Source organism: Plutella xylostella, chromosome 11 (genome assembly GCF_932276165.1).
Source record: "Plutella xylostella chromosome 11, ilPluXylo3.1, whole genome shotgun sequence".
Lineage (NCBI taxonomy): Eukaryota > Metazoa > Arthropoda > Insecta > Lepidoptera > Plutellidae > Plutella > Plutella xylostella.
Genome location: NC_063991.1, coordinates 5,122,606 through 5,144,787, shown reverse-complemented (window position 1 = coordinate 5,144,787; position 22,182 = coordinate 5,122,606). Strand labels below are relative to the sequence as shown.

At 40.6% G+C, this 22,182-nt stretch overlaps 1 protein-coding gene across 5 annotated transcripts; it reads left to right on the top strand.

Annotated features, from left to right (window-relative positions):
• The first annotated feature begins 5,417 nt into the window (after nucleotides 1–5,417).
• Nucleotides 5,418–19,917, top strand: LOC105391415 (zinc finger protein 84). Of its 5 annotated transcripts, XM_048624075.1 has the most exons (14): nucleotides 5,418–5,556; nucleotides 6,134–6,198; nucleotides 7,064–7,234; nucleotides 7,663–7,815; nucleotides 8,628–8,755; nucleotides 9,407–9,417; nucleotides 10,567–10,691; nucleotides 10,949–11,011; nucleotides 11,448–11,595; nucleotides 12,318–12,594; nucleotides 16,765–16,864; nucleotides 17,552–17,617; nucleotides 18,130–18,261; nucleotides 19,734–19,917. In XM_048624075.1, the coding sequence occupies exons 2-13, from the start codon at nucleotides 6,139–6,141 to the stop codon at nucleotides 18,235–18,237; spliced, it is 1,410 nt and encodes a 469-aa protein (XP_048480032.1). In that variant the 5' UTR covers nucleotides 5,418–5,556; nucleotides 6,134–6,138; the 3' UTR covers nucleotides 18,238–18,261; nucleotides 19,734–19,917. The 5 variants fall into 5 exon arrangements, with proteins under 5 accessions (XP_048480032.1, XP_048480028.1, XP_048480029.1 ...); XM_048624071.1 differs by lacking the exon at nucleotides 10,567–10,691 and having other exon boundaries at nucleotides 9,407–9,542; XM_048624072.1 differs by lacking the exons at nucleotides 5,418–5,556; nucleotides 10,567–10,691 and adding an exon at nucleotides 5,649–5,791 and having other exon boundaries at nucleotides 9,407–9,542.
• The last annotated feature ends 2,265 nt before the right edge of the window (nucleotides 19,918–22,182 follow it).

Below are 22,182 nucleotides of genomic sequence, written 5' to 3'. Positions count from 1 at the left end.
CGTTTGGCTTTAACTTTGACGGAGCGTCTCCCTACATAGCGCAAACTGTTGCCTTGTATTGTTTCCGCTGTTTGGAAAACGCTCCGCTTTGGTTTTGATGAACATGTGCACCTAACACGCTCCTCCTCGCTTTGCTCGTCGTCGCACCTATTTTTAGGTTTCGATCTCATGGGGTTTGTAATAATTATATTGGTCGTTAACTTTCGATTTTTTGATCATACAATATCGTGATTTTCGGGATGTAGGAGAAAAATACCACAATTTGTACATTTACTACATACTTAATATATTATTTATTAAGATAACATTAGGAGAAACAAGATTATACATAGGTATAGACCAGCTATACTCAAACTGCGGCCCGCGGGCCGCATGTGGCCCGCCGGGCCTTTCTCAGTGGCCCGCGTGCCATGAGAGATAATAGAGAATATACATTCCGGGATTATATCCATAAAATAAAAAATATTACTATTCATACAAATTTATTTTATCACCTTCAAAGTTTGCTCCTTTAGAAACGATAAACTTACGCCAACGAATTATCCAATCATCACAACATTTATTTAAACGCTGTTTTCAGAGTTGTGTTTAGTACTCGCGGTGATATTTCCTTATTGTCTTCTATCGATTGAAAACAGTGCCTCGAAGTGGTAATTTGACCTTAGGAAAAAAAGAAGCTAGAGCCGTGAGTTGCAGCCATATCTGGTTAATTCGATGGTATTTGTTGAGTGTTTGCTCAAAAATTCATTCACAATGATGATCCTTGTGCGAAAGGCGCGATATCGTGGTGAAAAATCTTTTCTCGAATTTTTTTCCACAAATCTGGCCTTCTTCGTCGAATTTGCTGTATTAAATTCTACATAACCCGCAAATAATATTATTTTCCTACCGTTTGACTTTCTGGCAAGAATTCCGAGTGCACAACACCACGATAGTCAAAGAAAACAGTCAACATGACTCTGACTAACAATCGATAGAAGACAAAAAAGAAAATTCGCCGCGAGTACTAAACACAACTCTAAAAAACAAAAAAAATGTTGTGATAAAATAAATTTGGATGAATAATAATCATTTTTTGTTTTATTGATCTAATCCCGATACTTTTTACACAGAGTATATGCATGTGTTTTTTATATTAATATTCGATAGTTTATATGGCTTTTTAATAGTAAAAAAAATTGCTTGCGGCCCGCGACACCATGACTTAAACGTGTTTGTGGCCCTTATGTAAAAAGGTTGAGTACCAATGGTATAGACGAACATAAATTTGAGCAAACGAAACTTAGGTGTTTAAAGATTGTGCCTAAAGAGTTTTAGACGAAACGAGCCTTATGCCACATAAGTCTTGGCAAAGTGATGGTTCGGCCAAAAAAGTTTACTTACTTACTTACTCCGCTGGCTCAGCGACCCAAAGTGAGTCTTGGCCTCCGATACAAGAGATCGCCACTTCTGACGGTCCAGTGCAGTCTCCCGCCAGTCAACGACTTGTAGCTCGCGCAGGTCCGCCTCCACCGCGTCACTCCAGCGGTACCTGGGCCGGCCCACCGGTCGGCGCCCCGTCGGACGGCCCATGTAGGCTCTTTTTGCGCTACGATCTTCTCCCATTCTCTGGAGATGGCCTAGCCAGCGAAGTCTGTGGGCTTTTGTTTCTCCCACTATGTTAGCCCCCGCCATCAGATCTTCCAGTTCGGCGTTTTTCAGGACTCTCCAGCTTCCATCGGGTCTCTGTCTTGGGCCAAAGATCTTCCTTAGGACCTTCCGTTCCGCCACCAGCAGTTTGCTCTCTTCTTTCTGCGTTAACGTCCAGGCCTCACACCCGTACATCAGTATCGGTCTTATTACCGTTTTGTAAATTCTGAGTTTGGTGTTTCTGCTCAGAAGCCTAGACGTCAACACTTTATGCAAAGCGGCACTGCAGCGCAGGAAGCTTTGGATGCGGGTATCGATTTCCTCGTCGCGAGTGTTCGTATCCGTGACAGTGCAACCTAGGTATTTAAACCGGGAGACCCCTTTGTACGTCACATCTCCAACATGCAGGTCTTGTCTGCGAACGGACTTGTCCTTGTAGCGCTTCATGTGGAGATATTCGGATTTTCCGCGGTTTATTCTTAAACCAATTTTTCCGGCTTCTGTATCAAGGAGTTTCGCAGCTTTCCGAACCTCTTCAGCTGTTTTGCCCAGCACCGTGAGTTGTAGCCCGAAGTCAAGTTCTAAAACTCCTCTGAGAACATGCTCCAGGGCTAGGTTGAAAAGCATAGGCGATAGGGCATCCCCCTGCTTTAGACCGGTGACCACCGCGAACTCATCCGTCAGTTCTCCTCCAACACGAACCTTCATCCTACTCTCCTTTGTGGCAACCTCAACCATGCTCACTATTTTTGCCGGTATTTTAAAGTTGCGTAGGATAGTGAACAGCGCTTCTCGATCAATGCTGTCGTACGCCTTAGTAAAGTCCACGAAAAGTGAATGGATGCTCTGCGCGTATTCCCATTTCTTCTCCATAAGCTGCTTCAGGAGGAAGCAGTGGCGGATTTACAAATTTGCCGCCCGTAGGCCATTCAATTTTTGCCGCCCCTACTGACTTCTGAAATTCAATTTGTTAGTTTAATCCCGTTATTAGTATGATTGTGAACTAAATAATGTGGATATTTCTATGTCTATCTGTCACCAACTTCAAATGTTTCATCAAATCTTATTTAAGGTTCCGTACCTCAAAAGGAAAAAAGGAACCCTTATAGGATCACTTTGTTGTCCGGCTGTCTTTTTCTCAGAAACGGGTAAAAATATCAAAGCTGACATTTCGTAAAGATATACAAGGTGGGCCAAAAGTAATCACCCTATTGGAAATTGCTCTCATTTGTACAAATGGCCGCCAATTTCAAATTTGTTTTGATATTGGTGGACTAGACAAATGCAGAATACAAGTTGGCAAGCCATGGAAGCCACACTTCCCAAGAACGCCAAATAATTTTGTATATTCAGTTTTCGGGTCGCCTTTTTTTCGTTTTATATGTAATTTTTCCCCGCAATATCGCCCGATTTAACCGTCTCAGACAGTTTTTGTGGGTGTTTTTTCAGAACCCGTGTTAATATGAATAAGCCCGTGTCTCTGGAAGCCCTTAAGGACAACATTCGACACGAGTGCGAGAATCTCTCGCCCGAAGGTCTCGCTGAATTGATAAGAAATTCCATAAAAGGAGCCCATAGGGCAATCAATTGTGACGACGCCCATTTGGCCAATATCATCTTCTAGACTTTACCAATAAAATTTTAAATGTTCAAATAAACATAGTTAAAAAAAACACAATCGAAGTTTTTCATTTAGAAAAAAATTTGAGCCAATCAAGATAGGATGACTTCTTTTGATCCACCTTGTACACATGTACGGCATCGACAAACTGGTAAAATAAATTAATGAAAAAAAAAAATGTTAACAAAAATGTACATTTCCATACATGTAAAATGGGGATGATTTTTTTCGTTGGTGTAAGGTATTGTACAGGTCTTTCAAAAATATCAAAGGTCTTCTCAAACCATTTTTTTATTCAGTGACTGGTTTGCGAAATATTAAGCTTGAAACTGCGAATTCTTGGTAGACTCAAGTGACTGTTTGGTCCAAAAATATCACTGATGTACTTAATACATATGACAAAATTCCACATTATCCACATATAACTACCATTACAGCCGTTTCCAGTTTCTCCAAATTCGAAAGTATTCCCGCCGCTTCTTGTCGCGTTACAGGCTTTTTAGTAATATCATATTTGATTGATTTCAAAGAATATGCATGCCAAGAATCTCTTTAACTATTACATGCTTCTTTTCTGGCTAACCATCGTCTCAAATTCACTCTATTCCGGGTTTTGCCTTTCCCGATTTCACTCATTTATTTAAGCCAGCGTTTTGTCGAGTTTACAAAAAAAAATTCGTGAAGCAGCATGAAAAAGCGTCAATCTTGGCTAGTTTAAGGCCTGGGTCTCCTATTATCGCTGTAGGTCGCGTCAAGCGTCGCTCCGTAGGCCGCGTCACGATGCTCACTATAGAAATGTACTGATGCGGTCTCCCTCACACGCCGACGTTGGCGCGTAGACGTAGTGAGCATCGTGACGGGGCCTACGGCGTGACGCTGGACGCGATCTACGGCGCGTAATTGGATACCCGGGCCTAAGACGTGACATAAGTTATGCATCGCGCTCACTCACATCGCGCAGCCTCAAGAGCGAGCGCGAAGACGTAGAGCTTTTGTCACGACACGACTTAAATGCGCCCCGTACTAGCCCGAGCCTGATTCAGCAGCCACAGTTGCCACTAAATTCAAAGAATATAGGTACATATTGATTATATGACAGTGCGTTTATTTATATGTAGATTGTGTACACGTAAATTTATATTAAAAAAATCTGTAAAATAAAAAATTTGCTAAATTTGCCGCCCCTCTAAATCTGCCGCCCTAGGCACTGGCCTTTTTGGCCTATAGGTAAATCCGCCACTGGGAGGAAGATCTGATCGACTGTACTACGGTTGCGTCTAAAGCCACACTGATAATCACCAAGGATTTTTTCCGTGTATGGCTCCAATCGCTTGAGCAACACGTAGGACAGGACCTTATACGCTGTCGGGAGCAACGCAATGCCACGATAGTTGGTACACTTCTTTTTGGACCCTTTTTTGTGTACGGGGCAGATCACTCCTAGGTTCCATTCCTTTGGCTGCTTTTCCTCTTCCCAGGTCTTGCACAGTAACTGGAATAGTTCCGACTGTACTCGACCCCCGCCGTATTTCCACAATTCGGAGGGTAGATCGTCAATGCCCGGTGCTTTGTGGTTTTTGAGTCTCATTATGGCTTCACGGACTTCATCAAAGGTCGGGGGTTCCACGATTTCGCTATTGTGTTCCATAGAGCGGGGTACTTGTTCCTCGAGTGGTTGGCAGTTGAGCAGTTGCTGGAAATAGTCGCGCCAGCAGGTCATGATAGTATCTCTGTCCGATATCAGGTTTCCATCATCGTCTAAAAAAGTTTAGACCATACGAATTATGCGAAATGAGTTTTGTTCAATAAAGATTATGCCAGATGAGCGGAACCCTGAGTACACACTAAATACCCTACAATAATATATTATTATTATTATCTTTCCCGCGCCGTTATTATTCTGAGATCTATCTCATCTTGTTTGTGTTCCACTAAATTAAATGCCAAGTTTTGAACCACTTGCCAAGACACAAATAACCTCGGAATAGTAATGGCTACTTACAAAATACTAAATATGATAGAAATTAGTCGAAATAAAGTAACTTTATTATTTAAATGAAACATTATAAATAAATTTAGATTTTTGTCAATAGACAACTTATTTAGATAAATTTTGGCATCACAAACAACTGGAACACCACTAGGTATGCGTCATCAATTCATCATCGGAATTTTACGAAACGAAGTCATAAAATGGCGTCGCTTGCTTTCTTGGCGTTCTAGAAACCACGCCTTTGTGAATTCGGAGTATTTCTGTGAAATAAAAGAGCTTTTTGTTTAATTTTGGATCAAATTTGACCAAAAAGGTACCAGCCGTGTTTTGACACTTTCTTTTTTTTAAAAGGCTTATTTTTTTAAAAACATTTTATTCTTTTCGATTTCTTTTTTTTAATTAAAAAAAAAACAATCGTCATTCTGTTTCGAATTTGGACAAAACTTCAAAAATATTCAAGGAAAACTTTGAATTATTATTTGTTTTACGTTTTTGTAAAAGGTAATAATTACTTGTGGAAATTACTGAAATCATCAGACGTCCCAAAGGTTTGGTTAAAAATATCTTACGCATCTCATCCATTCAACCATTGCTCTGTCTCTTACTTTTTTTACAAGAATTTTTAAAAAGTTAATATTTTGACAATGTTTACTAGCCTAAAGCCCGCGATATCAAACAAAAATTACTGTAATTTAAATTTTCACAATTTTAAATAGCGTAGTTAGCTATTGAATGTTGCTCACCACGACCTATTTATAGCCCTATAGTGTAGTAAAGTGTAATGCTGCCAAAGATACCGTAGTTATTTTAACTCTAGCTTATCCGCAAAAGTTCGCGTCTGTGCCATGTTTTGAAAGCCACTAATGAAGTTTTTGTGCTTTCCTTTGCAGGAATCATGTCTCTTCCGAAGCAAATCAGGTTCATAAAGGTTCTGAAGTCACCTGTAAAAGTCAAGGTAAGGTTTTCGTCAAAATCGTATGTTAAATTTATCACTATAAATAAACAAAAATAAGAATATTTTATGATGAACATTAATAATTTACCAACTTAACTTTAGAAAGCGCCCTTTGTTCTCAAATGATGAACAATGGCGGCAAGAAACTTCTGACCCATCATTAAATCTAGATAAATGTTAAGCCACCAACCCCCAGAGGACCAGCGTGGTGGGAAATAGTCCAAACTTAAGTCCAGGCTCTTAACAAAACTACACAATTTTATTTTATTTTATTTTACAAGATGCAGCAAATACTAGAGGGCCTAGCAGTAGTAGCAGTAGCAGCTACCAGTATTTTGTCGAGACCCAAGACTAAACCTCTCATAGAGAATATGAAGTGGGCTTTAAGAATAACCTTAAGGAGAGAATTGATGTTTTCCCAAAGACACATGCTCCCGAATATAACCCCAGAGTACTCAGAGATGACTCACAAGCAAGCCACCCCTTTTCACTGTACACTTTGTCGAGTTAAATAAAAAAAAAATATATATATATGTGGGGACATCTCACTCACGGCCATCCGACCCCAAGCTAGGCAGAACCTGTGTTATGGGTGTCGGACAGCTGATATATCTACACAAATACATAGATAGATAGATACTAAATATAAATATCAACACCCAAGACCCGAGTACAATATCTGTGTTTAAACAAATATCTGCCCCAGCCGGGAATCGAACCCGGGACCTTCGGCTCAGTAGTCAGGGTCACCAACCACTACGCCATTCGGTCGTCGGAAAAGACACACAATGATGGTTTACCTTTTGTGCAAAGTAGAATGAATGTAGTATACATTTGTGCTCACAATTCTTTACTTCCGTCACAGGTGGAGCCACCAGACGAAGAGGACCTCAACATAGAGTGCCGTCTCTGCTCCAAGGCGTTTGCCAACGAGGTGGCGGTGCGCAACCACCTGCGCATGGAGCACTCGGGCGAGGAGGTGGATCTTGACACCTGGGTTACTGATGCTATGATGAAGAAGCCCGGGACTGTTCCGGTGAGTGTAGATATTAATATCAATCAGTTAAGTGTGGTGGTAGCTCAGTTGGCGCCCACTTGTCATGCCAGAGATACAGGTTCAAATTCCGGCGCTGAGCTGTACCAATGAGTTTGTATGGTGAAGGATATCATAGTGAGGAAATTGCATATCTAGATTTAGCATATTGAGAATCCACATGGACCATTAACCGTGGTGGAAATGGTCCAAGCTTAGTTAATCAGTTTAGACTTATGGGATATGCACAAAAGTTCCATTCGAGAGAGCCAGGTGCAGTTACTTACACCCCCACACAGAATACAATAGAATCATCAACATTCAACAGGTGGTAGTAGTAGTGTGTTATTTATCGAGACGTTTGATCTTCTGACATTTCATCTTCATATAATTATAATCTAAACTAATACCTTACCTCTCCCCACCCACAGACCACACCACCCCAGAAGAAGCTCAAAGCCGAGCTGAAGTCGGAAGCGGGGCGCCGGGTCATCGCGCGCCGCACCGCCGCTCTCGTGCAGTCCATGCAGCCGACTGACATCATGAGTCTGGCCAGCCAGGACGTCAGCTATATCATTATAAAGGTACCTATTATAAAAAAACACACGCACTCACGCCTTGTACTAATGTACTCCCTTTCGGGGTAGGCAGAGGTGCATTGCTGCACCCACTTTTCGCCAGAGTGTATGTTAGTCCCAATGTAATAGGGGGCGGGCCTATTGCCATTTTACGGGCACATCCAAGACCTGAGAACAAATATCTGTGTTTAAACAATTATCTGCCCCAGCCGGGAATCGAACCCGGGACCATCGGCTCAGTAGTCAGGGTCACTAACCACTACGCCATTCGGTCGTCAGGTACCTATTATAATAGAATACAATCCTTAAAGCAATTTGTCCACCGCACGCCGTCACGACACGAGAACGAGATGACGGCGCCGAGTATAATAAACTCAGCCTGAAATTATCCTCATTCTCGTGACGTAACGGTGACGGCGGCGGTGGACAAATGAACTTACTCTTTATTTTGGACCATGAAATGATTTTGTGCAAAATAACGACTTGTAAATAAAATAGTATAAAAAGACGCTATTATTTCTTAAAGCAATCTCTAGCAGACAATCTTTTTCTGATAGATATTTTATTAAACACTAGCTGTTGTCCGCTAGCCTTGCTTAGTCATAAAAGGTATTCCTGTTGAAAGGAATTCGGGCATAAAAGTTGAAAAACAAGACCAACGTTTTTTTCTTCTTGAATTTTTATAACTTTAAAAACAAAAGTTTTTCTGAATAACCACCCCAGTCACCCCTCTAGCTAGCGTAACATACCATTTTTGCAACCTGTGGTACTTGTATACATTTTACTAAATCCTAACCACCACAAATCACACTCACCAGGCCGAGGACGGTAAACTGAACCTAGAAGAGACCAACAAGAACAGAAGACAGAAGAGAAGCTCGGAGGATGAAGACAGCCCGAGGAGGAAGAACAAGAGGGAGAGGGAGCGAGAGGTGGTGCCGATATCGTGAGTAGAATTGCTGCCGTACCACCACCGACACACTAAAGTCTGTTTTTTTATCTCAGATACTAAATTGACAGATTCTGAACGGTTGATCAACGGTCGATTGTTCCTCCAATAGAATGATACGTCACTTAATCGCGGGACAATCGACTATTATCAATTTAGTATCTGAGTAAAAAAAACAACTATCAATTTAGTATCTGAGTAAAAAAAACAGGCTTTAGTGTGCGCCTACACTAATAGTACGTTTCTCCTATATCAAGCCCATCTATTTATCCACTCCCAGCGGTCCCTACGAGAGTCTCCAACCCTCCAACTTTGCGGGTCACGTGACTTTTTTACTATGGAAAAAGATACTTTTTTTGCGAGTTTCCAAAACTTGTTGAACAAATGTTGTTCAGAATTCAGAATGACCCCTTGCGTCACCCCTTCTCAGCTATGCCCTTTTTGCAACACCTTGTAGATAACCACATTTTGAGTTCTGTCTTTCATACTTTTTTTCTTTTTTGCACTCCTTTTTCCTAGTTTTCTTGCACCTCATGCAGGTTGCCGAGTAGAAAATGCTTTTTATTAAGCCCAACTTTTGTACATTTATTTCTTATACTTATGCAATAAAGACTTACATATATAAATACTTAATTGGTTTTATTCCAGCGGTCCCTTCGAGTGTCTCCAGCCCTCCACAGTCGGCCCCGACGGCGCGTGCCACCAGATCTTCTTCTCGTGCTGCGACTACTCCATACACTTCAGAGATGAACATACGAGGAGACGCAAGGCTGTGAAATGCCAGGTGAGGGCTATCTCCATACCTAAGTGTCTATAGGGCCTATCGCCATTGAGCCTGTCTCCAAAAGATGGGTCTACTGTTTTTGGGTTGTAAATGTTGTAATGCTATGGGTCCTATCTCCATAGGTCCTATCTCCATTGGATAGGTACTATTTCATATATCCTATCTCCATAGGTCCTATCTCCATGGGTATGGGTACTGAATGCACGGGTCCTATCTCCATTTTCCATAGGTTCTACGGCTACCTTATGAGTCCTATATCCACGGGTCCTATCTCCAAAGGTCCTATCTCTGTGAGTAGTGTCTTATCCATACGGGTCCTATCTCCATGGTTCGTATCTCCACAAGGTCGAATTCCATGGGTCCAACTCCATTGATCTTATCTCTCAGTATGTAGGTAGGTGTGTGGTAAGAGCGCTATGTGCCTCAGTGTCTCCAGCCCTCCACGGTGGGCCCCGACGGCGTGTGCCACCAGATCTTCTTCTCGTGCTGCGACTACTCCATACACTTCAGAGATGAACACACGTGGCGATGCAAGGCTGTGAAATGCCAGGTGAGGGCTATCTCCATAAGTGTCTATAGGGTATATCGCCATTGAGGCTCCAAAAGAAGGGTCTACTGTTTTTGGGTTTTAATGCTATGGGTCCTATCTCCATGGGTCCTATCTCCATGGGGCCTATCTCCATTGGATTGGTCCTATGACCAGATGTCCTATCTCCATTAGATAAGTCCTATCTCCACAGGGTCAATATCCATAGGTCCTATCTCCATTAGATCGGTCCTATCTCTGCTGGTCCTATCTCCATGAGTAGTGTCTTGCAGCTACGGGTCCTATCTCCATAAGTTTGATTTCCATGGATAGGTGTCTTACTTGGTTGGTCCTATCTCCATGGGTTCAATTTCCATTAGTCGAGTAATATCATCATACGGGTCCTGCCTCCACAGTTTCCATTTGTATGGGTCCGAACTCCATTGATCCCATCTCTCAGTATGTAGGTAGGAATGTGGTAAGAGCGCTATGTGCCTCAGTGCCTCCAGCCCTCCACGGTGGGCCCCGACGGCGCGTGCCACCAGATCTTCTTCTCGTGCTGCGACTACTCCATACACTTTAGAGATGAACATACGAGGAGACGCAAGGCCGTGAAGTGCCAGGTGAGGGCTATGTCCACGGGTTTATGGGTTCAATCTCCATAGAAGGTCTACAACTTCTGGTCTCCAAATTTGCTTTCCGTAGAAACTTTGGTCACGTGAGGTTTCACCCTACAGTTTTTCACGAATTTTCAAATGTCATGGAACAAACGCTTTCGGATTTATATACCACTTTAGTAACACTCTGTACTTTATGTAAAAGATTTGTACAATACATAATAAGACTTGATCGATATTTTAATTGTTGGTGTCTGTTTCAGGTTTGCGAGAAAGTGCTGGCTTCATCCATCGGCGAAGAGGCGACTTCGCCTTATCCGTGCCACGTGAGTTCAATATTTTAATTAGTTTTTTATGAGCTTATAAAATTGAGGTAAAGACCATTAATATGATAAAAGGGGTGAGGACCACAGACAGGCAAGCGTGGGACGCCCTCAGTCCGCTCGACCGACGGCCTCAGATTGTCGAGGACAGATTACCTATAGGTAGTTGGGAGAGCCATATGCAAAGAAGTTGGTTAATGGTTGATGATAAAAAGACAGACCATAACTCTTTCCAGATTCTGAGCGACACATACGTGTAGCATACTATGTTTCTGCAGCTAAATCATCACCCTCATAAGCAGGTTTTACCCCTTTGGTAACAATGTAAGCCATTCTGAAGGCACCAAAACAAAATTTACACTATCAAAATCTGAAATTCCTCACTTTACAATCGACATAAATCTTAAAATAAATACAACTAGATTTTTGACTTTGCCAGGTGTGCGGCTCAGGATTCCAGAACAACGCCGACCTAACCACCCACATGAACACAGTGCACGTCAAACTGAAGCCGTTCGAGTGCGCTATCTGCCACAAGAGATTCACGCAGCAGGGCGGCGTGCTGCAGCACATGCGCATGCACACGGGTTAGTTTGAAGACGAGTGCGTTATGTGTAATAATGGATTTACGGAGCAAATCGTGTCGCGAGCATAGACAAACATGACTATAGGGCTTCCACTATGTTATTGTATTTTTGACGTTTCCTTATGTCTGGTAATTAAATGTTGGTTTTCCTTTGCAGTCGTCAAATACGTATGGGATTTCGAATGTCAAAAAACCAATAATATAATGGACAGAGTACCTATAGGTGCCACAAATGCACTAATTTCTATAAAAACCATCGTGCCGACATTTGTATAGAAATTTTGATTTTTGACACTTGATCGCATGCACTCGGATTAGTTTGAAGACGAGTGTGTTATGTGTAATATAGGATTCACGTTGATCACGTATTTTTTTTGCTTTTCCGTTATTGACGTCGATAAACTCGTTCCACCAATTACAACTCTGTAATTATGAAGAGAAGACGAACGGATGGCGCAGCGGTTAGCAACGCTGACTACTGAGCCGAAGGTCCCGGGTTCGATTCCCGGCTGGTGCAGATATTTGTTCTCGGGTCTTGGATGTGCCCGTTAAATGGCAACAGGCCCGCCCCCTATTACATTGGGACTAACATAACACTCTGGCGAAAAGTGGGTGCAGCAATGCACCTCTGTCTAACCCGCAAGGGAGTACATTAGTACAAGGTGTGAGTGTTTATTATTATATTGTTATTATTATAATTAACATTTAATCTGTTTTTTTCAGGCGACCGCCCCTTCCCCTGCTCCTATTGCCAGAAGTCCTTCACACAAAAGTCAGGCCTCGACCAACACTTACGAACACACACCAAAGTGAAGCCATACCGGTGTGTTATCTGCGGGAAAACATTTATACAGTCCGTGCACTTGAAGCAACACATGAGGACTCATACGAATGTGTCGCCGTTCCAGTGTGTTATCTGCGAGAAGAGATTTAAGCAGAGCAGCCATTTGAATTATCATTTGAAGCACCATAATGAGGCGAATATGACTGAGGATCAGAAGTGAGTATTTTGTTGATGTTATATCTAGATTCTAGGTTCTAGATTTGTACCGTAAAAGTAAGTGTACAATTCTCGGCATCGTACGCAACGGACTCATCGGATTCAGTATTCTTTGTATATTCACACATTTGCGTCCACTTCATCGGCTTTTCCGAAGCTGTTTCTCCATAAATTTATGAGAATTCATTTGGTCTGATACGTAGGTACAATGCTGATAGGTGAAAGCATTTTTTAAAGGCGCTATTTGGTAGTAGACGACGTATTGCGTCAATATTTGTGCACTGCAAAGTGCAAAGTATCAAATAAAATAAAATAAATAAATGATGCTAAGCGCTGAATGAATCACATAAATATGTAGAAAAAACGTAGAAACAAGTTAGAAACCAATAGTGATGTTGTTTTTTTACGTGACTTACCTTCGTTCTGAAGACGTATGTAACATTCCTGCAGTAAATAATCAAGTAAACACTCTCGTTCTGCAAAAGCAAGATGTATGCAATATTTGTGCAAAAAATAACCAAGTAAATAAACATTCTCTATTGGGTAGGCGTAAGTGAAAACAGCTAGATTGCTTTTTGTAATTTGGATTTTTATTTGGATGTACACGGTTAGACAGGTAAGACGATAAAGAGGAAGATGTCAGTTGTACATAGAGCACATTGCTTTTCTTAAATAGAATACAATCACACAATAAGGTTGTACTAGTTTATATCATTATTCTAACAGTGGCCCTTAAACTAGTATAATAATATGTACTGTGACCTTACTCCTTAAACTTGAAACTAATTCACAAACTTAAGTTACAAAAACAAAAGTACTTATAACAGAAACCAAAATCATTTCAAAATAAAATCAGTCTCCATAAAATAGTGGCCCTTAATAAAACATTCAAATAACAACAAAACAGTAACACAACAATAGGGGCTTTTACCCTATAAAAATATAAGTAGGTACAACAACAGGAGCATTTACCCTATAAAACACATAAGTACCTATCAACTTATAAATCAAAGTACTTACATAATAACTATGATACCTACTTAGATCAAACCTAATATTTGAACAAAGTAATTATGTTTCTCTCTAGTTACTGGCTTTGTCATGAAATCAGCTGGCATATCATTCGTTGGCAAAAAACACAAGTTTATAATATTTCTAGCTATTACATCTCTGATAAAGTGATGCCTTACATCGATATGTTTGGTCCTAGCATGAAACATCATGTTTTTACATAACTTTTGAGCTGATTGACTGTCATTATGGATCAATATCTTAGAAAATTTTCCTAACAATTCATATAGCAAAGTACGGATAAATAACGCCTCTTTGCATGAATCTGATATTGCCATATATTCAGCTTCGGTACTGGAGAGGGCAACTGTTCGTTGTTTACGGCTCTCCCATGAAATAACAGAGTTACCTAATTTAAATACGTACCCTGTATATGACCTACGGTCAATCTCGCAGCTGGCCCAATCTGCATCAACGTAACCTTTTACATCTAGGCCGCTCTTTGTGAACTTTAGTTTATAGTTTAACGTACCTTTAAGATATCGTAGCACACGCTTTGCCGCTTTCCAGTGAGACAAATTGTAACAGTCGTTGAATTGGCTCAAGACACTGACGGCATGCGTTATATCAGGCCTCGTACAAACTGAGAGATACATCAAACACCCTACCAAATTTCTATACTCTAAATTAGCATCAGAAATCGTAGCTTTTTCAAGCTTATGTTTGGTCTCCATAGGTGTTACCGCTGGCTTGCAGTCTTGCATGCCAAATCGCTCAAGGATCTTCTCTATGTACATTGTTTGATCTAAAAATATACCTTCACTATTTTTAGCAACTCTCATACCAAGAAATTGATGAACTTCACCCAAATCCTTCATTTCGAATTCGTTCATTAGCTGCTGCTTGATTTTTATTTTCTGTTTCGAATTTGGCACAGTAAATAACAGTATATCATCGACATACAGAGCTAAAATCATCAATTCATCATCATTCTTTTGAAAAAAGACACAAGGTTCGGATGATAGTCTGCAGAACTTCAGTTTGTTCAGTAATACATCTGTGATTTTTTCATACCACGACCTTGAGGCTTGTTTCAAACCGTATATGGCCTTATTGAGCTTGTAAACCTTACCTTCACTGCCCTTCACCTGGAATCCTTCAGGCTGTTCCATATACACATTTTCTTTGAGATCTCCATTTAGAAATGCAGTTTTAACGTCTAGATGGTTAATGTCCATTTCAAATTCAGCTGCTACAGCAAATAGTGATCTCAGAGTGGAATGCCTGATTACAGGTGAAAATGTTTCATCATAATCAAGGCCATATTTTTGTGTGTAGCCTTTCGCAACAAGGCGAGCTTTATATCTTAATAGTTTCCCATCTAATCCATACTTCTTCTTAAAGACCCATTTACAGCGCACAGGCTTCTGACCTTCAATAGGTTCAGCAAGATTCCAGCATTTATTATCTAAAAAGGACTGATACTCATCTTGCATCGCTGTAAGCCAGTGTTTGGCTTCTGGCCCGTTCAGTGCTTCAGACACCGTCATCGGCTCGTCGCAACCATGGCTCAGCATCACCGTATGGGCTGACTCGAGCGGTTCATCCTGAGTACTCACGCAAAAGTTGGAGTCCACGGAATCCAGCGTAGAGTCTCCTGGTACATAGGTGGGATCAGAACCTGACGTTTCATCGTCTGACAATGACAACTCAGAACTTGATGCCCTTGACACCACGCTTCGCCTCTCTGTAGGGACAACCTGCTGACTTGGAGAAGGACCTGCACTAGCAGCGGAACCATCAGATGGCATCCTTTCCTCGCTGCTATTTGCCGAACAGTCCAACTCCACCATGTAGAACATGTCACCGTCATTACTAACTTTCTTGAAAAACTTATTTTCGAAGAATGTGACATTTCTAGCTTTTATACACTTACTTGGATTACAAGGATCTAGCAGTCTGTAGCCCTTACTGTCCTCACAGTAACCGACGAATATGTACTCTTTGCATTTGGAATCTAGTTTTGTTCGATTCTCGGTAAGAGCATACACTACACAACCAAAAGTACGTAAATGGCTTAGATTTACCTTTTGATTGGTCCATCTCTGTTCAGGGGTAGCTCCAGGCACAGCACGGCTTGGGCTTCTGTTTTTTAAATATACAGCCGTATTAACAGCCTCTGCCCATACCCTCTGGTCTAGTCCAGCGTCCTGTAGCATACATCTGGCCTTCTCGACGATCGTGCGGTTTGCCCGCTCTGCCACTCCATTTTGCTGCGGCGAATGCGGGATAGTAGTTTGATGTCGGATGCCATGCTTCTTGAGGAATTCCCGGAACTGAGAACTAACATACTCACCTCCATTGTCGCTACGAAGCTCCTTGATTTTCTTGTTTGTTTGATTCTCCACCATTGCCTTGAAATATTTGAAGTTTTCGAAAACTTCACTTTTATTTCTTAGAAAATAAACAAACGTCTTTCTACTGTAATCATCGATAAACGTCAATACATACTTAGCACCACTGAAAGATTGCACAGGCATCGGACCACACAGATCCGTATGTACAAGCCCTAACACATCTGTGGCTCTGCTCTTTGATGCCTTCGGAAATGGCAAATGACTCTGTTTACCTTTGACACAAGCAACACATGCTTCAAATTTACCTACGTCATAATCAACACCATCACACATACCATTTTTCAGAAGATGCATGCTTCTGGAATTCAGATGACCCAACCGGCGATGCCAAGTATCCTGGGTAGTTTTGTTACCAGATTTAGCCGCCATGGATAACTCCTTCTCCTCAGGAACAGCAGACTCACTGCTTAAATCTGATTCAATCTGTGGACAAACAAAACAGTTGCCCTGCTCCCTACCTGATGTTCCATCATTCAACTGATACATACCATTTACATGACTGGCTGTGGCAATAACCTCACCATCATCATATATTTTACAACTTTTATCATCAAAAATAACCCTATAACCCTTTTTAGTTATAGCACTGACAGATAACAAGTTGGCTGTCAGTTTAGGTACATACAGAACATCGCTGATAGTCTTTACTTTTTCCAATTGAATCTTAACATTACCCTGTCCGGCTGTAAAGATCTGCTCACCATTGGCAACGCATACTGCAACATTCTCTTCTCTACTCTAGAACGAAGTACCAGGAGCTGATCGGCATGATCAACTCTCAGCAGCTGCTGGTGGAGGCGGGGTCCGCTGATGACGAGGAGGAGCTGAGGCAGGCGCAGCAGGTACGCACGACGACCTTTAGTAAAAAAAAAAAAAAAACTAAAAAAAAACACGCACTCACGCCTTGTACTAATGTACTCCCTTGCGGGGTAGGCAGAGGTGCATTGCTGCGCCCACTTTTCGCCAGAGTGTATGTTAGTCCCAATGTAATAGGGGGCGGGCCTATTGCCATTTCACGGGCACATCCAAGACCCGAGAACAAATATCTGTGTTTAAACAAATATCTGCCCCAGCCGGGAATCGAACCCGGGACCATCGGCTCAGTAGTCAGGGTCACTAACCACTACGCCATTCGACGACCTTTAGTAATATTAATAAATAAGTGGGGACATCTCACACACGGCAATCCGACCCCAAACTAGGCAGAACCTGTGATATGGGTGTCGGACAGCTGATATAGCTACAAAATACATTGATAGATACATATTAAATAGATAAACGATATCATACAGGGTGCTAAAAAGGGCTTGCTATAGTAAGCAATGATTTCAAATGGATGCATGCGCCCGTCAGATCATTTTTAATAAAGAAAATGTCACTGTCATTATAAAATTTTGGGGCCAGCGCGACGGTGGCATTTTCTTGAGCGGTTGGCCGTGTCCTTCGTCCTTACCCTAGTAATATAACAGTCAATGTTCTTATGTGATTACATTTACAAATCCATTAATTTTGCTTATTGTATTTGTCAGGTGATAGTGGAGGAGGGCGCGGAGCTGCTGCAGTACGAGGCCGAGGAGGTGGAGTACGTGGAGGAGGTACGTACAGCAGGCCTAGCACGGGGCGCAAGACACGCACGACAAGACGTGATAAAAGATTTGTGTTGCGCTCTCTCACAGAACTAGGAATAACGAAAGAGCGCGAGAAAAACTTTTGTCACTTATGGTTTTGCGCGTCTTGCGGCCCGTGCTAGGTATACTGGTTTACTAAACAGTGAAAATAATTTCAAAATTACATGACATGCATTTTGTTCCTATTTTATGTTGACGCATTTTTTTCATCCTAAACAAAGAATCAAAGCAGTTTGCTGGTTAAATCTCTACCTCTAAAATATGTTTTAACCGAAATCAGAAGCTTTTCTTACACTTAACCCGTTTCATAGAAATATCCTTCCTCCCAATGGTTGTCTTGAAGAAATCGCTTTAGCGATAAGACCGCCGTTTGTACATATGCTTTAGATTAAGTTTTTTGTAATTGTGTCAGTGTTTTACGTACAAATAAAGAATAATCTTATCACACATTTCTTAACGATCCCTTTGTCTCCCCCCAGGAAAACATAAAAGAGGACATGTCGGAACAAGTCGTAGTCGAAGACAACCGCGAGTACACGCTCACAGACAACGGCGACGCCGGCTGGAGCGCGCGCCCCGCGCCGTGAGACCCGCCGCCCGTCCGGGTCGAGGTGAATATACTTATTATTATATTTTTTTAATGTCCTCAATCTCTATTGAGATCAGCCATCTACGCAGGAGTAGATTATAGTGCCCAAGTGTGTGCGCAGTACACAGGAGCACTCTCTGTTCCATCACTCCCATAGCCCAATGGGACGGATTGACCGACACGACTGGAGAGAGCTAAATATTATATACAGAAGGGCTAGCACAGGGCGCATTTAAGGGATGACAAAAGTTTTGCATAGCGCTCACTCAAATCGCGCAGCATCAAGAGCGAGAGCGACGGAGAACTTTTGTCACGTCTTAATAGCGCCGCGTGCTACAGGGGCAGGGTGTTACAAAAAGGGTATACTAAGCCGAAAGGGGGTGAGTCATGGGGTCATTCTGAACAACTTTTGTTCTACGAGTTTTGGAAAATCGCGAAAAGAAAATCTTTTTGCAACACCCTGTATAATATTAATATTATAACGCGAAAGTAACTCTGCCTTAATCTTTCACGCCAAAACTACTAAACAGATTTGAATGAAATTTGTCAAATTTGGTATACAGAATCTGTATTAGATGGTCTAGTCCCTGAGAAAGAACATAGGCCTTTCGCCTTCATGTTCCCTCTTGCACCACGGTGTTTTATGAGGGTTCCTTCACTTTTCAGGCTGTTAAATTATGGAACGATCTGCCCATGGAAATCAGACTCGCACCCTCTCTACCATCCTTCAAAAACAAGCTCAGACAGCACTACTTAAATTTAGCTTATCCAGATTAGAATAAACCAGCATAATATATATATATATATATATATAGATATTTATTTATGTATGTATTGTATTATTACATATAAGGTCTAGGTATATAATTATTAATAGCTATGTAGGTTTAAAGTATTTATATATGTTCATAATATATTTAAGTATTATTGTATGTAGGTATTTACACATTGTTCATAGTAATTATGTTGTATTTTCTCTTGTCTTGTCACACGTTACCCCTTTCTTTATACTTTATATTTCCTTTCAATGTGGTTGTCTGGAAGAGATTACTTTTAGTAATAAGGCCGCCAATTGTACCATTTTTCTTTTCTATGTTTGTGATACTATTTCGTTTTGTGTGCAATAAAGTGTATTTTATCTTTATAGGCTACTTTTTATCTCGGAATTCCTACGGGAAAACTTTTGAAGGCGTTATGTAATTGTTATGTGTTACTACCTAGTTATAAGTATATCTTCTGTAATAGGGTTTTGTTGTGTATACAGGGTGTTGCAAAAGGGCGAAAAAAAAAATTCATTTTCCATAGAAACTTTGTTGGTCACGTGACTTTTTACTATGGGAAAATAATTTTTTTTTTCGCGAATTTCCAAATTCTGATTTCAGATTCGCGCTTAGATATACCATGCTGCACATGTAGGTTTCGGCTTAGTATACGAATTTTGCAACAACCTGTATAAGAAAGTGGAAAAAATTAACGTTATATCTATCTATCCAGGTATACAGCCACGGGCGCCAGACCGACCAATCAGCGAGCTCGGCCCGCCACGTCGGCCAATCGCGGTTCGTGACGCTCGTACGCGCAGAATAGAGGCTGGTGCCGACGATTTTGATTGGATAAGACGAGTGTTGTGTTTGTGATTGTGGATTTGTGGACTTCTATTAGTTTAGTGTTGTATATTGTGAATGTGAATATGTGAATAGACGTTTCGGATCTTAAGGAAGCTATAATTTTAAATAGCCTGTGTAAAGATAAGTATTTGGATTGAATAATGATATTGGTGCGAGTCACTTTTGCCTTGTTGGTCAGACGGATAAATAAATTGGTCGAAATCTGATAGATATATAATTAATTAAGCTGTAGTAATACGATTTGTCAAAATGTGATAATGCTTGACAATTTTAATAAATTCCTATAAGTACATTTATTTCATTAAAAATAGGTATGTATTTATTAATACACTCTTAAAACATTATAATAATATAGCTTGTTAGAAAAACTATAGGTTTTGAGGCTATTGCAATATGATAAGTCATTGCATAATTGTAAAAAGAAAGAAATTTGCTTCCATTACCTATGTAGGTATTACTATAAAACTACTATGTCGGCTATAGGAGTTAGTTAATTATATGGAAACAGTGATTAGATTGTAATGTAGATTTAGTGATGATATTTTAATAAAATTGCATTTAAACGCATAATTTGCTCTATGTATTTATCCCTATACCTACTTATTTGTGTCTTACTGTATCAAAAACTCTTTAAATTGGTAGTTTACTGTATTACCACAAAAATCGTTAAACATTGTTTAACAAGTGTTTAACACGAAATTCGACAGGTTGATTTGGCGTTTTACAGCGCTAAACATCTGTTAAAAGAGGATGGGCAAAAATATATGGGAGCTGGGACCACCCTCCAATAGCAATAAGACTAACATCGTTGGATAGGTCTTGTCAATAGGAATAACTTTTGCTTTGACAGCTTTGTTGTCACAGTTGTCCGTTCAGAGATATTTGACTTATAAGTTACGATACTCGTCAGTTCATCTTACTGCTATTGGAGGCTGGACCACCCTCCCATAGCAGTAAGACTAATGTCGTTGGATAGGTCTTGTCAATAGGAATAACTTTTGCTTTGACAGCTTTACTCACCATATACGATGACCACAAACACAACACTCCTCCGCCATTAATTATAAAACTACATTTTATCCTATCGGAACTTATATGTCATATATCTCTGAACGGACAACTGTGACAACAAAGCTGTTAAAGAAAAAGTTATTCCTATTGACAAGACCTATCCAACGATGTTAGTCTTAATGCTATTGGAGGGTGGTCCCAATCTGCCCATTGTCATTTAAATACTATGGGCCTTACCACAAAAACTTAGACAGTATTTGAAAGGTGTTTAGCGCTGTCAAACGCCTACAAAATATGACAAATTTTGTTTTAAACACTTGTTAAACAGTGTTTAAAGTTTTTTGTGGTATTACAGTATCTATATTTTTGTGGTAAGGCCCATAATAGAAAGGGGGTTATTGAGATTAGATCGAGATAGTATGTGTTTGACCGTCATTTTCTTATCATTTCTTTATTGACAGACACTATAACTTCCCCTAGGATTTTCTATCCTTTTTCGACTTACAATACCTTACTCTTTTGGAGCATCCTGTATAATTAGGTAATTACCACCACTTTGGCCTTATACTTCAGTATCCGTTTTGGAACCGTTAAACGGCTTTTAAATAACAGTATTTAAACATAACATATTCACATCACATCAACAAGTAACATTACAGTTGCCAAATAAGATACTTTGTCCTACTTAGACGGGCACAAGACAACGACCTATCATGAGATACCTACTTAGTAACGGGATTTTAGTACCTACCTAAAGTTATGCGTTTTACCTCTCACTCATGTCTTGCAAGGTAGGCAATGGTGCATTGTTGCACCCCTGTTTAGTTTGGTCTACAACTTTTGTAAATGAGCAAATTACTATAAAGGTTCTCGCCGCTTTTGGCCTTTGACTTACGCTTATTACTAGCGTAAGGACAGGCCCACTCGAGAAAATGGCACCTTCGCGTTGGCCCCAAAATCTCATATCTGTCATAATTTGAATAGGGTAGGTAGGGGCCATCGCGCGATTGACATTTTCTTTAGGCGAAATATTTTAACAAGCCTATCCTTCCTTTGAAATCATCAAATCATTGCTTTTGCGACAGTATAATAATATTTTCTTTACCTCATTCACTATAGTGATGTACCTATCTACATCGGCATTTTACCTAGTTTTAACCCGTAATCTGACATTCCTTGCGCCTTATAAATGTGATTACAAATGATGGCGACCGCAGCTTTTTGTCACGATGTTTTAGACATTTCGTGATCTCCATTCGACACCTTGCGAATTCTTTGGTTTTTATCTATTATGTAATTATCTT

Excerpts from the sequence above, each read along its gene's own strand:
- LOC105391415 (XM_048624075.1), top strand. The coding sequence starts at position 6,139 with ATGTCTCTTCCGAAGCAAATCAGGTTCATAAAGGTTCTGAAGTCACCT. Across the intron at positions 11,012-11,447 it reads CTTCGCCTTATCCGTGCCAC|GTGTGCGGCTCAGGATTCCA; the intron begins GTGAGTTCAATA and ends TGACTTTGCCAG. Across the intron at positions 12,595-16,764 it reads AATATGACTGAGGATCAGAA|AACGAAGTACCAGGAGCTGA; the intron begins GTGAGTATTTTG and ends TCTCTACTCTAG.